Genomic DNA, 13,615 nt, shown 5'->3' with positions numbered 1-13,615 from the left:
ATGTGAGGTTTGTGGCATCAAATCTTATTCAAAGATTAGTTTGAGGCACTGAGTAGAGAATAAATTACTGTATGCATAACTATATAATTTACTCTCTAGGAATCAGTCTTATAACATTTGAGTGGACAGAAATGGTGTTGAAGGTCTATCCACATTTACTTTAACTTCTCCTGTGTTTTCTTTATAATCGCTTGTGAAAGTGCTAAGATTTGAATGAGGTTTTAAAATCTTGGTCTATCACCGAGGGTTTATTTAAAGGGTTCACCCAAAAATATGGAAATTTTGTCATCATTTACTTACCCTCATGTTGTTCCAAACCCATAAAATGTTCGATAATCTTCAAGACACAAATCTCAGAGATTTCTGTCTCTCCATTGAAGGTTCATTCCACCAAAACTTTGCTTTAAATGGCTCATAAAGAGAATGTAAAAGTAATCAATATGAATCAAGCCGTTTAAATCTTCCAAAGAGACACAATCACTTTATAAGATGAAGAAATTTAATTTAAACTAATAAACTTTGGTCAACACAAGAGCACATCAAGTACAATAAGTCAATAATATGAACTTTTTGAAGCATCAGCGTTTTGGTGGAATAAACGTTCAATGGAAGGACTATGGAAGTCAATGGGGACCATGAACTGTTTGATTAGCAACATTCTTCAAAATATCTTCTTTTGTGTTTTTAGGTGTAGCCTATTTGTTACACTGTAATTATACATTTAAGTACCGAGTAATATTAAGTAACTACATGTACTTACTAAAGGGGTAGGATTAAGGTTTGGTTTAGGGTTAGTTGCATGTAATTATGCACAATATATAGTTATTACTTTAGTAACTACATGTACAGTAACCTATGTAACAATGACACTGTATAATAAAGTGTTACCAGAAATTCATTCAGGTTTGTAAATGATGACACAATTTTTATTTTTGGGTGAACTATCCCTTTAAGGGAACATTCCATTTTATCTTTTGACATTTTGAAACGAGAAGCAACATGTTAGACAAACGTCCAACTAAATCGTGCCATGACTAATGTATGTTTTTCTGTTAACGTTTTAAGAACAATATTAAAGACCAGGTAACTTTGAAAGAATGTTCTATAAATGTTACTTGAAGAACGTTTGTTCATAACTTGTTCCCTGTAAGCAGTAAAGTAGAGCAGACTTTATGCTGATAACCAAAAGTCTCAGTCTGCTAGTCTAGCATTTGTGTCCTCTGAAAGAGAAAGAGTTAATGTGCTACATAACCCTGTTACATGACTAACACTGCTTTTGGGGTTAGCAGTGACTCCAAGCAAGTTTAAACCGGGTCCCCACTGTGACTGTTCATGAGATCAAGCATGTGTTATGCACGGTGAAGAATTTATGAAGCCTCAAACGCAATGCTAGTGAAACAGCAAATATTAGCTTACATAGATGGAGATGTCTGGTTCAGCTTTGGGAAAAACAAGAAAATAAAATAAATACAAGAATACAAGACGAACGAAAAGAGTTGAATCAGAATGTCTCTAAATAGAACAAAATATGCTTGGGGTGAGGATTTGTCCTTCCTGACCACTCACCCCAAATATACATACACACACAAATTCAAAAACACACACAGAGACACTCTCTCTAACACACACGTACATAAAAAAGCACCATTTCTTATATTCTAACTGACATGGTAAAATGCATTCATGCATGCCAAGACACAAAATGCACAGTCTGAAAATGCTCCGTATTGATTGCATAATTGTTCAAGCCATAGTGAATAAAATCATTGCGATGCTGGCATTAAATCTGGAGGATGATTAATGATGTAACAGACTAATGCAGTTTTCTTAATATGAAGTGTGCGGTGGTTCTCTTACGTAACTTGCATTGAGCATTCAGAAGCAGTCATGCTAAGTTACGGCACATTCATCTTAGTAAAGGTGGCAGATGGAATAAGAAACGGTGAAGGAGAAATCAATCACTCACAATAAACGATTATTTGCACCAACAGCCCAGTGATCAAATCAGCACGAAATGATTAACCATATTGCATTATGATTTAAGTTCATAATTTCAGCTTCTTTCCTACCCCAACAATAAATACTGGCCTGTTATGTGCCCAAAGTGTATGATGTGCTTTATTTGTGAACAACCAAGAAAATGTATGCGTGTTAGGTCAAATTATTAATCATGAAGACCTTTTAAAAAGGTTTTTACATAATAAATTAAAGTTATTGGGGCAGTGAGATATCAAATGTGAAGTGTGTAATTTCGGCGCCACTACCTTAGTGGAACTGCAAAGATAATGATTGTTTTCAAAAAGCAGTAGGGGGCGTGTTCACTCATGATGTGGGAGGAGAGAGTGAGCCAATCAGCAGTAGAGGGCGTGTTCACTCATGATGGGGGAGGAGAGAGAGTGAGCTAATCAGCAGCAGGGGGCGTGTTCACTCATTATGTGTGAGGAGAGAGAGTGAGCCAATCAGCAGTAGGGGGTGTGTTCACTCATGATGTGGGAGGAGAGAGTGAGCCAGTCAGCAGTAGGGGGCGTGTCCATTCATGATGGGGAAGGAGAGAGTGAGCCAGTCAGCAGTAGGGGGCGTGTCCATTCATGATGGGGGAGGAGAGAGAGTGAGCCAATCAGCAGTAGGGGGCGTGTTCACTCATGATGTGGGAGGAGAGAGAGTGAGCCAATCAGCAGTAGGGGGGGTGTTCACTCATGATGTGGGAGGAGGTAGTGAGCCAATCAGCAGTAGGGGGCGTGTTCACTCATGATGTGGGAGGAGAGAGTGAGCCAATCAGCAGTAGGGGGTGTGTTCACTCATGATGTGGAAGGAGAGAGAGTGAGCTAATCAACAGTAGGGGGCGTGTTCACTCATAATGTGGGGGGAGAGAGTGAGCCAATCAGCAGTAGGGGGCGTGTTCACTCATGATGTGGGAGGAGAGAGAGTGAGCCAATCAGCAGTAGGGGGCGTGTTCACTCATGATGTGGGAGGAGATAGTGAGCCAATCAGCAGTAGGGGGCGTGTTCACTCATGATGTGGGAGGAGAGAGTGAGCCAATCAGCAGTAGGGGGTGTGTTCACTCATGGTGGGGGAGGAGAGAGTGAGCTAATCAGCAGTAGGGGGCGTGTCCACTCATGAGGGGGGAGGAGAGAGTGAGCCAATCAGCAGTAGGGGCGTGTCCACTCATGATGGGGGAGGAGAGAGTGAGCTAATCAGCAGTAGGGGGCGTGTCCACTCATGAGGGGGGAGGAGAGAGTGAGCCAGTCAGCAGTAGGGGGCGTGTCCATTCATGATGGGGGAGGAGAGAGTGAGCCAATCAGCAGCAGGGGGCGTGTCCACTCATGGTGGGGGAGGAGAGAGTGAGCTAATCAGCAGTAGGGGGCGTGTCCACTCATGAGGGGGGAGGAGAGAGTGAGCCAATCAGCAGTAGGGGCGTGTCCACTCATGATGGGGGAGGAGAGAGTGAGCTAATCAGCAGTAGGGGGCGTGTCCACTCATGAGGGGGGAGGAGAGAGTGAGCCAGTCAGCAGTAGGGGGCGTGTCCATTCATGATGGGGGAGGAGAGAGTGAGCCAATCAGCAGCAGGGGGCGTGTCCACTCATGGTGGGGGAGGAGAGAGTGAGCTAATCAGCAGTAGGGGGCGTGTCCATTCATGATGGAGGAGGAGAGAGAGTGAGCCGATCAGCAATAGGGGGCGTGTCCACTCATGGTGGGGGAGGAGAGAGTGAGCTAATCAGCAGTAGGGGGCGTGTCCACTCATGAGGGGGGAGGAGAGAGTGAGCCAATCAGCAGTAGGGGCGTGTCCACTCATGATGGGGGAGGAGAGAGTGAGCTAATCAGCAGTAGGGGGCGTGTCCACTCATGAGGGGGGAGGAGAGAGTGAGCCAGTCAGCAGTAGGGGGTGTGTCCATTCATGATGGGGGAGGAGAGAGTGAGCCAATCAGCAGCAGGGGGCGTGTTCACTCATTATGTGGGAGGAGAGAGAGTGAGCCAATCAGCAGTAGGGGGTGTGTTCACTCATGATGTGGGAGGAGAGAGTGAGCCAGTCAGCAGTAGGGGGCGTGTCCACTCATGAGGGGGGAGGAGAGAGTGAGCCAATCAGCAGTGGGGGGATGGGGGAGGAGAGAGTGAGCTAATCGTTGTTTTTGTATTTTGTGGGCGGAGCAATGAAGGGACGGCGTTGATTGTTTGGGTTGATTTCAAATATCAATAGTGTTTCTCATAACTTACTGCACCTTTAAGCGCTGGGATAGGAGAAAGTATTTTAAAAATGAAGATACACACATCACCTTTAACGGTATTTCAAACTAAAGTGCAATAAACGTACGCGCGCGCACCGACACACACACACACACACACACACACACATGTATATACAAAAGTAATATAAAACAAACGAAACCATTGCAATAGGTCTCCTGGTGAAAGGCCGTTTCCCACGCCACCTACTTCATCCCACGGCTTATCTCTACATTTCAGGAAGAAAGTAACAGATTCTTTGATTGTTTCTACACAATGGGTCATCCAGGAAAGTTACTCTCAAGTCAAGTCATGGTCATTCACTGGTGCCTGTATGAAGGGCATGCATTGGGCTTTGTCTCAAATGCTGCTTCACCTCATCTGGACATTTCTCCTGCTTTCTTTTACAGGCTAACTGCTTTAAGAAAGGTTTAAACTATGCAGATGTGTACTATTGTTAAATAACAACTTATCTTAGGGATCATTTAAGGGACCAAATCGTGACGCTAAATGGGTGGAGCAGCTTTTAGAGAACAAACCACCAACCGTACCCTTTCAACATGCATGTTAGTGAGGATTGGTGTGTTGGTGTCTCTTAATAAGCTAGGATGAAATTTAAGTTCATAACCAAATGCACATACAATTCTAAAGGGCCATTCCTTCTACCCGTTTGGCTTTAACCCCCCAAACCGCCAGTGTTCATGTTGCATGTCAAACTGGTGGAATGCGAGCCCTCCCCAAACCAACCCCAAACTAGTCCTCAAGCAAACCTCAGCACCCCTGCAGCTTGCAAAACTCAAGAAGAAGCCAAATATTTCATTCCCAGCCATATGTCATAGCTCATTTCCCCAGCCCTGGTTTGAGCTTTCACCAGGCGGTCAGAGAGGGGCGCTGCAAGCCATGTCACACCTACCGTAAGATGACAGGTCCACGACAGTCAAGATACACGGAGCACATATCAGACACAAAGCGGGGAGGATAGAGAGAGATGAAGAAATGGAGAGAGAGGAAGAGATTGAACTCACAGAAGACAGAATCAAGTAGAGGAAATCAAGTAACACTCAATGGCATGTATCAAAAATGACACATTTTACTTTAAATAGACACATTATGTTATTGCATAATACGTTAAACATTGCATATAACAAATTAAACCAATGAAATTTGAGAAGCAAACCACATAGAGGCATTTTACTGTACAGGGCAAGTGTAATACAGTAAATGTCCAAAATAATGCATAAATAGCCAGATTGGTGACACATTATAAACTGATATTCAGTTTATCTTTAGGTTGTTGGTGAATGTTTGCTGGTACCATATAGGATTTTATCATGACCTTTTATCAACACAGTCAATAATACAAATAATAAAATGGTTGAAATGAAAATTAAATATTTAAAATGCATAATTTTTGTAATCATAGTATCAAAATGAAGACTTGTTTTGATTATTTCAGATAATTATTAAGTAGGTAAAACTAAGATTTCTTAAAATGCACTTAATTACAAACAGTTAAACAAATGAACAATATATAAAGGTGAAAAATATTAAATAATATTAATAGGTATTAAAGCAATCAAATTATTTTGAAGTGTGCTCTTATTTGAGAGAGTGTATCATTTGAGATACTATTTATTTAATTTAACTTCATAGATTTGTCATTCTCATTATACATCTATTTAAGAGTTACTTTTGCGACATATAAATGGGTATATAAACTACTTATATTTACAAAAAGCTAGCGGACAGATATGCATAAAAAAATAAGTTACAATAGCCCCTGGTCTCCCATAAATAATAAGCCTAATTTGATGGAGTTTTAGCACAACAACGATTTTTTTTTAAAGATTATTTATAAAGAAAATTATATATTAGGATATGACAGGGAGAACTTTAATGATTCTCAAAGGAAAATTAGCTTGTCACAATAGCAAACATACAGCACACAGCGGGATCTGACACAACACGGCAAATATAGAAAAACGGTTTAGCTTCAGCTATTTTATTTCCAAAACAGAGATTAAAAAAAGAGAAAGATTTAGTGCTGCTGTGCATTCGCTGGAAAATGTGTCATTTTTAACACAAAAGCACAAGAGATTAACAGCACATACATTCTTCTGGAAACCAAATTATACGAACACGGCAAATGAATTGATGTGGCGGGAAATCTTTCATGTAGCTTTCCTGCTTTACAGGCAGCAAATGACGTACAACACTGAATATTTTATATTCCATGAATATTAAATGGATAAAAAATCTTTCCAGAATACCAACCATCCATTTGCTTGACCTAGAAGCTATATTAAGGATATGTGAGGTAGTAACACAGACGTTTTTAAATCAAGCTTTGGTGTTTTGAGAACGCTGAGTCTTTCAAATATATTGCACGACCAAAAGCTTTAAAAGCCATAAACAAGGGAAAGATTCAGATTAGATATGTCTCGAACCCTATTAAACTCATTAGCGACAGTCGGAAATTAGGCAGTGGAAAAACGTTAATCTTTCTGTCTCTTTCAACACAGCCGTGACTTGAGTTTTAAAGGAATAGTTCACCCCAAATTTTAATTTTAGTTATCATTTACTCACTGTCATGCCACTCTCACATTTTCTTTTCTTTTGTGAAACATAAAAGGAGATGTTTAGCAGAATGTTCAAGCAGCCGCTTTACCATTCAATGAGTGAATGGTGATTTTTCAACGCTATCTCACGAACAATTCGTACGTATTTTACGAGGTTGCTAATTTTTTTAAACCCCAGTGACAGGTAGGTTTAGGGGCGGGGTCAGGGCTAGGTCATTCATACAAATTCATATGAATTGGGCAACTCGTAAAATAAGTACAAGAATTCGTACGAGTGAGGTCGTAAAAATTAGCCACCTCGTAAAATACGAACGAATTGCCGTGAGATCGGGTTGGATTTTTACTGCCTAGCTCCGAAAGGACAGAAAAGCACCAGGTTGGTGTGATTAACGGTGTAAGCTGTTTTCATCTAAATGTATGATACTTTATGTTATTTTCTTAAAAGGTTATTATAGTTAACTAAATGTAAATACCACACACACACACACACACACACAGACAAAAAAACACTTTAGTTTCATTAACAAAATAAAACTTTAAACACTTAGGTAAACTAATTGCCAAGTTGATGTGGAAAAATAACTAAATCTAAACAATTAAAATAATCATTAAAAAAACAACTATATAGACATATTGAAAAACTATAAAAATACCATAAACATACAACAAAATAACTAAAAACTTTTACTAAATTACTTAAAATCTGAAATAAAACCTAATTCAAAATCTTAATAAAATAATAATAGTATCTCAGTGATCTCAAAATAACATTGTTTTCCATATCATTTTGGTGCTTGGCATTATGAATGACCCTCTTTATTGTCTCTAAAAGAACTAAAGTACTTGGACTTTTTGTGTGACATCTCATTTTATGTAATGAGAAAGGCTTAATCAGAATGAGCGAGTACTGTTTGATGATAGAGTTTTTCATTTTGGGGTGAACAATCCCTTTAAGGCTGAAGAGCTGGTGTCGGGTGGTCGTACCTCTCCTCCCTTCATGTTCTTCATGCCCATCTCTCCCTTCCCTTTCTTTCCCTTCTTGTTTTTTTTCTTCTTAAGGCAGGTCTTTTTAACGATGCAGAAACAGCAGGTGAGAATGAGGACCACAGCTACGATGGCGATGGCGATGATGGCCCAGGGAGGCACTAAAAGTGAGAGAAAGACAGAGAATAAGGGGCTGTAAATACAAATCTAGATTTATCAGGGCCATAAAAGCCCTTAATCAATACAGAACAGGACCATGACTTAACTTGCCAGCAGCAATCACCCTGTTGCCCGAGACTGGTTTCCCACTGAAGCTAAGCAGTTGCTACTACTCATGTTTACTCTTGGAGATCACTAGGGCATTGTTAGGTGGTTGATAGGATGTTCTAGATGGTTGCTAGGGCATTGCTAGGGTATTATGAGTGGTTGCTATACAGTTCTGGATTTCTAGTAGGGCTGCCCCCTAATAGTCGACTAAACATTAGTCGATGAGAAGTGGCTTAATCGACCAAAATTGTATTAGTTGTTTAGTCGCAGAACAACAACAACAACAATAAAAACTCCACAGGAAGTGGCGAAGTCACGCAGTCCGTGAGGGACAGATCGTTAATGGCGAGTCCTTGAGGTAATTACAATATGCCGGGCAGGAAATCCAAACGTTCGCCTATAATTCACCGACCTCAAATATGGCTTATTATTGAAACATGCAAGTAGTTGCAACTTTACTTGGTCACTCGCTCTAACGTTAACCTAGATAAATGTGCGCTACTATTAGGCGCACATCCAAGTGTTTGTTCGGAGTGTGGAAGCTAAAGTATTAGCGCGATTACAGCATGACGTGTAAGTGATCGCTCTGGCGCCTCTATTCATTCCTGACAACAGCGGAAACAACTTTATATACTTTGGCATTTTTGGTCGTAAAGATAAGAGTAATTCGTTATCCGAATTAAAATATATATATATACTTTTACTGTGGAATGGAGCATATCTCAAAACTGAACCGAAACTCAGAGTATAGGCTACTTGCTTCACAGACATGAGGAAATACATCTATAGAAAGCTTGAAATGTCTACTTTCCAACAAACCAAGTAGAATTAAAAACACTCTCTGATTATGTCATTTGTATGAAAGGTGCATTTACCATGGTTTAACCATGTTTTTTTTGTTGGTTTTATGTGTAGTAAAACCATGGGCAATTTTTGTAAGGGGTCAGCATAGTCAACTTCACGTTTGCATCTGACACTTACTCAGAAAACACTAGATTATTAATAAATAAAATGTCTCCTTGCTATTTTATTCGGACACATTCACAACCTTTTGCCAGTGCTTTGCGGCAAGCTTTATGCGTGCTTGAGCTTGGAATAGACTACAATATGTCTAATATATATATATATATATATATATATATATATATATATATATATATATATTAAAGGTTCATTAAGGTTTAGTATTCCCTCCAGTATATATTGAAGTAATTAAATTAATATAAACGTGTGAATAGTTGACTAATGCCTTAAATGAATGTCTACAAGAGTGGACATTAATATCTTTAGTCTGGGGCAGTTTCTGTAAAAATAGTTTCTATTGCTAGATTGCAGCAAGGGTGTTGTGTTTGTTTATTAGGGCATTGCACGGATGTACTTAGTGGCAGCTAGGGTTTCACTAGGATCTTCCGAGTGGTCACTAGAGTGTTGTTAGGTGGTTGCTAGGCCATTACCAGGGTGTTGATATGTTGTTCCAGATGGTTTCTAGTCCATTGGCTGGTGGCGGCTAGAGTGTTGTGGTTGTTTTCTAGGGTGTTGCTCTGTGGTTTCGAAGTTGTTCCATGGTTACTAGGGCATTGCTAGGGTGTTCTGAGTGGTTGCTCTGCAGTTGCTAGGTAGCTCTGGGTGGTTTCTAGGGTGTTGTGGCCACTTTCTACGGCATTGCTAGATGGTTTATAGGATGTTTCTATGGTTGCTAATATTGCTACTGTGTTCTGAGTGGTTGCTATGCAGTTGCTAAATCTAGGCAGTACAGTACTGTCTGACACGGTCCATTTGTGATGCGATCTGGGAAAACCCGTCAGATGTCGCGCTGGGGCGTTCCCTTTCGAGGGAACTCGCGATGCGTCACTTGACGCTTTGGGAACGCCCCCAGCGTGCATGCGTCTGAGCATCAATGTCAACTAGTCCAATGGAAAGAATGAGCGTCACGGGCGGGTGACGTCATGACCAGGAAGGGATAAAGGCTCACCCGGTGAAACGCGGCATTAGCTTCTGCGTCTCAGCAAGCGATCTGTGTCATTTTGTCTCTGTCTATTTACTGTTGTCTGTTGCGGAAAAGGATGGAAACTAAACAAGTGTACAAACAGTGTGCTTCTCCCTGCCCGCGTTATTTAACGGGTGGGGACACACACGAGCTTTGTGTCGTTTGTTTGGGAGTGGAGCATGCGGTCTCAGCCTTCGAGGGGGCTGAGTGCCAGCATTGTGAGATGTTACCGCTTCGCATGCTCCGCTCTCGCCTGTCACTCTTTGATAAAGAGAGTGGGCAGGCTCGCGATCCACAGGGATCAGGACCCGCGTCTGCTGAGGCAGCGCGGAGAATGCATTCCTGGGGATCGCAAAAGGATCTTTCGGAGGGGTTGGTGACGGGTCCGAGGGCTCTTTCTCCTTCTTTACCCGAGAGATCCAGTGCTCTCTCCCCGGTGTCGGAAGCACGCTCTGCGGTTTCTTTCGCCCGGGGAGAGAGCCCTCCATTACTTTATTGCTCTTCCTCCGAGGAGGTTGATGCGATGAGTGTGGAGAGTGTAAGCACACACATGGGGGAAAGAGATTCACAATTTATTTCCCCAGCATATGATGAGCTGGTGGATGTTATGTCGCGGGCTGTAGAGAAATTTAAATATTGAATGGCCATCTGAGAAGAAGGGCGCTCGTCCTAAAAGCAAATTAGATGAGCGCTTTTTATCTTCCACCACATTATCTCCACCACGAGGGCTTCCATTTTTTCCCGATTTGCACAATGAAATTTCTAAATCGTGGAATAAACCATACTCATCACGTCTTTTCAGCCCTCATGTTAACACTTATTCGAGAATAAGAGGGCTGAAAGAGTATGGTTATGAGGCGATGCCCCAGGCGGAAGAGAATTTAGCCAGTTATCTTTCCCCTGGTCCCGCATCGTCTCTGAAAGCCTCGGCTTTGCCCACTAGACCGCTTAAAGCCACTTCGGTGTTAGTGGGCAAAGCTTATACGGCAGCAGGTCAAGCTGGAGCATGTCTGCATACTATGGCAGTGCTCCAGGCTTATCAAGCTGACCTGCTGGGGGATCTGGATAGTAGTGAGGGAGTCAGTCATGACGATATTCGTGAACTTCGTCGGGCTACCGATCTTTCTCTCAGGGCTACTAAGGAGACCGCCAGAGCAATTGAGCGGTCTATGGCAGCCTTGGTAGCTACTGAGAGACATTTGTGGTTAAATCTGTCTGAAATTAAAGAAAAAGATCGAGCTTTTTTATTAGATGCTCCGCTTGAACCTTCTGGTCTCTTCGGCGACGCAGTCCACGCGGTCGTCGAGAGATTTCAGGAGTCAAAGAAACAAGCGGACGTTTTTAAAAAGTTTATCCCTCGCCGGGTCCAGCCCCCTGGGACTGCTGGGCGTGAGCAGCCCCAGCCGTCGAGCTCATCATATCGTGTGCATCAGAAAGAGAGTGTTGCGTCTCGTGCACCTCCACGTAGAGACTGGAGACGGACGCAACCCTCTCAACCGAAGTCTTCTAAGTCGAAGCCGGATCTGAGGACCGTTCTTCAGGCGAAGAAGACTTCGGTTCAAAAAAAAAAAAGGTCCTGATGTTCATGCATCAGGCCTGTGAGGACAGCCCCGACCGAAGTGGAGCGGTGTACACCTCATTATACGGTGCCCGTTCCATTTCGGGGTCCTCACGAGACCGTTCTGCCAACCCTGCCACCCTTGGTGCTTCAGGGCGCAGCGGTCTCCAGCGAGTCGCTGATGCTATGCTGCGGCACAGCATCGGTTTCGCGCCCTCTGAGGGGGGCCTTAGAGCGGCCAGTTCAGGTAGTTCCTGCCATTATGTTTCAGGCTCCGGAATTGGCTGTCTCGATAACACCAGAGACCAGCCTCGAGAGGCTGGTTCCCTTAGTAAATTTTCTGGCAGCGTGGAAGCTTCTGCCGAATATTTCTCATTGGGTCCTGCAGATTGTAGAGAAAGGATACAGAATCCAGTTTGGTTCTCGTCCTCCTCGTTACAACGGGGTGCTGCCCACAGTGGTGCATCCCGAGCAGGCTCTGGTAATGGAGCAAGAGGTAAAGGCCCTGTTAGCAAAGGAAGCTATAGAACAGGTGTACTCACCCGACAGAGAGTCGGGTTTTTACAGCCGTTATTTCATTGTTCCAAAAAAGGATGGGGGGTTGCGTCCCATTTTAGATCTTCGTCTGTTGAATCGTTCAGTACAGAAACTCAAGTTCAAGATGCTGACACTCAAACAGATCGTGACTCAAATCAGGTCCGAGGACTGGTTTGTCACGATAGATCTGAAGGACGCCTACTTCCATATCTCCATCCTCCCTCAGCACAGGAAGTTCCTAAGGTTTTCTTTCGGGGGCAAAGAATACCAATATCGGGTTCTTCCTTTCGGTCTAGCTTTATCACCCCGCACGTTCACGAAATGCGTGGATGCAGCTCTAGCCCCTCTCAGGCTTCAGGGCATACGTATTCTGAACTACATCGACGACTGGCTGATTCTGGCGGAATCAGAGCAGTTGGCGGTTCGGCACCGAGGTGTCGTTCTCGCCCATATGCAGATGTTGGGGTTGAGGCTCAACGCCAAGAAGAGTGTTCTTTCTCCAGTACAGAGAACCACTTTCCTTGGTGTGGTATGGGATTCAGTGACGATGCGGGCCACTCTATCGCCCGTTCGTGTAGCTGCTATCCTGACAGCCACCAAAGAGCTAAAGCTAGGCCAGTCACGCACTGTGAAACAGTTCGAGAGACTGTTGGGTCTCTTGGCGGCAGCGTCCAACGTGATTCCTTTTGGCCTGCTGTACATGAGACCTTTACAGTGGTGGCTAAGGACCAGAGGGTTCTCCCCGAGGGGAAACCCACTTCGTATGATCAAGGTCACGCGGCGGTGCCTTCGTGCCTTAATTATATGGAGGAAACATTGGTTCTTAACCCAGGGTCCGGTATTGGGAGCTCTTTGCCATCGTGTTACGATCTCGACAGATGCTTCCCTCACCGGCTGGGGAGCGGTAATGGAAGGCCGCTCGGTTCAGGGTCTGTGGAAAAGTCATCATCTTTCGTGGCACATCAATTGCCTGGAGATGATGGCTGTCTTCAATGCGTTGAGACAGTTTCTCCCAGACCTGAGGGGCCATCATGTGCTTGTACGAACAGACAACACATCAGTGGTCTCTTATCTGAACCGTCAGGGGGGTCTGCGGTCGCGTCCGCTCTGCAAACTGGCGCACCAGATCCTCCTGTGGTCTCTGGGGAAGGTACTCTCCCTGAGGGCAGTGTATATTCCTGGGGACCAGAATGTGGGGGCAGACATCCTGTCGAGGCAGGAGCTGAGGCCAGGGGACTGGAGACTCCACCCCGAGAAGGCGGTGGAGAAAATTTGGGAGTTTTACGGCCAAGCAGAGGTGGATCTGTTTGCGTCTCAGCACACGACGCACTGTCCACTTTGGTTCTCCCTTACTCACCCAGCCCCCCTGGGGCTGGATGCTATGGTGCAGACGTGGCCGAGGCTACGTCTGTACGCATTTCCCCCTGTTGCTCTGCTCCCAGGAGTTCTGGAACGAGTCCGCCAGTACGGAATAAGCCTACT

At 43.7% G+C, this 13,615-nt stretch overlaps 1 protein-coding gene across 4 annotated transcripts in view; it reads right to left on the bottom strand.

Annotated features, from left to right (window-relative positions):
• The window catches only part of syt2a (synaptotagmin IIa), a 105,411-nt gene that overhangs the window by 12,722 nt on the left and 79,074 nt on the right, over nucleotides 1-13,615 (bottom strand). For all 4 annotated transcript variants that reach the window (XM_056238361.1, XM_056238360.1, XM_056238359.1 and 1 more), the window contains exon 3: nucleotides 7,785-7,945. In XM_056238361.1, the coding sequence (XP_056094336.1) occupies nucleotides 7,785-7,945 (161 nt within the window). The remainder of the gene's footprint in view (nucleotides 1-7,784; nucleotides 7,946-13,615) is intronic.

Source organism: Rhinichthys klamathensis, unplaced genomic scaffold (genome assembly GCF_029890125.1).
Source record: "Rhinichthys klamathensis goyatoka isolate OS25496 unplaced genomic scaffold, OSU_Roscu_1.1 h1tg000521l_1, whole genome shotgun sequence".
NCBI classification, from domain to species: domain Eukaryota; kingdom Metazoa; phylum Chordata; class Actinopteri; order Cypriniformes; family Leuciscidae; genus Rhinichthys; species Rhinichthys klamathensis.
This window is presented reverse-complemented; position numbering and strand designations above follow the sequence as displayed.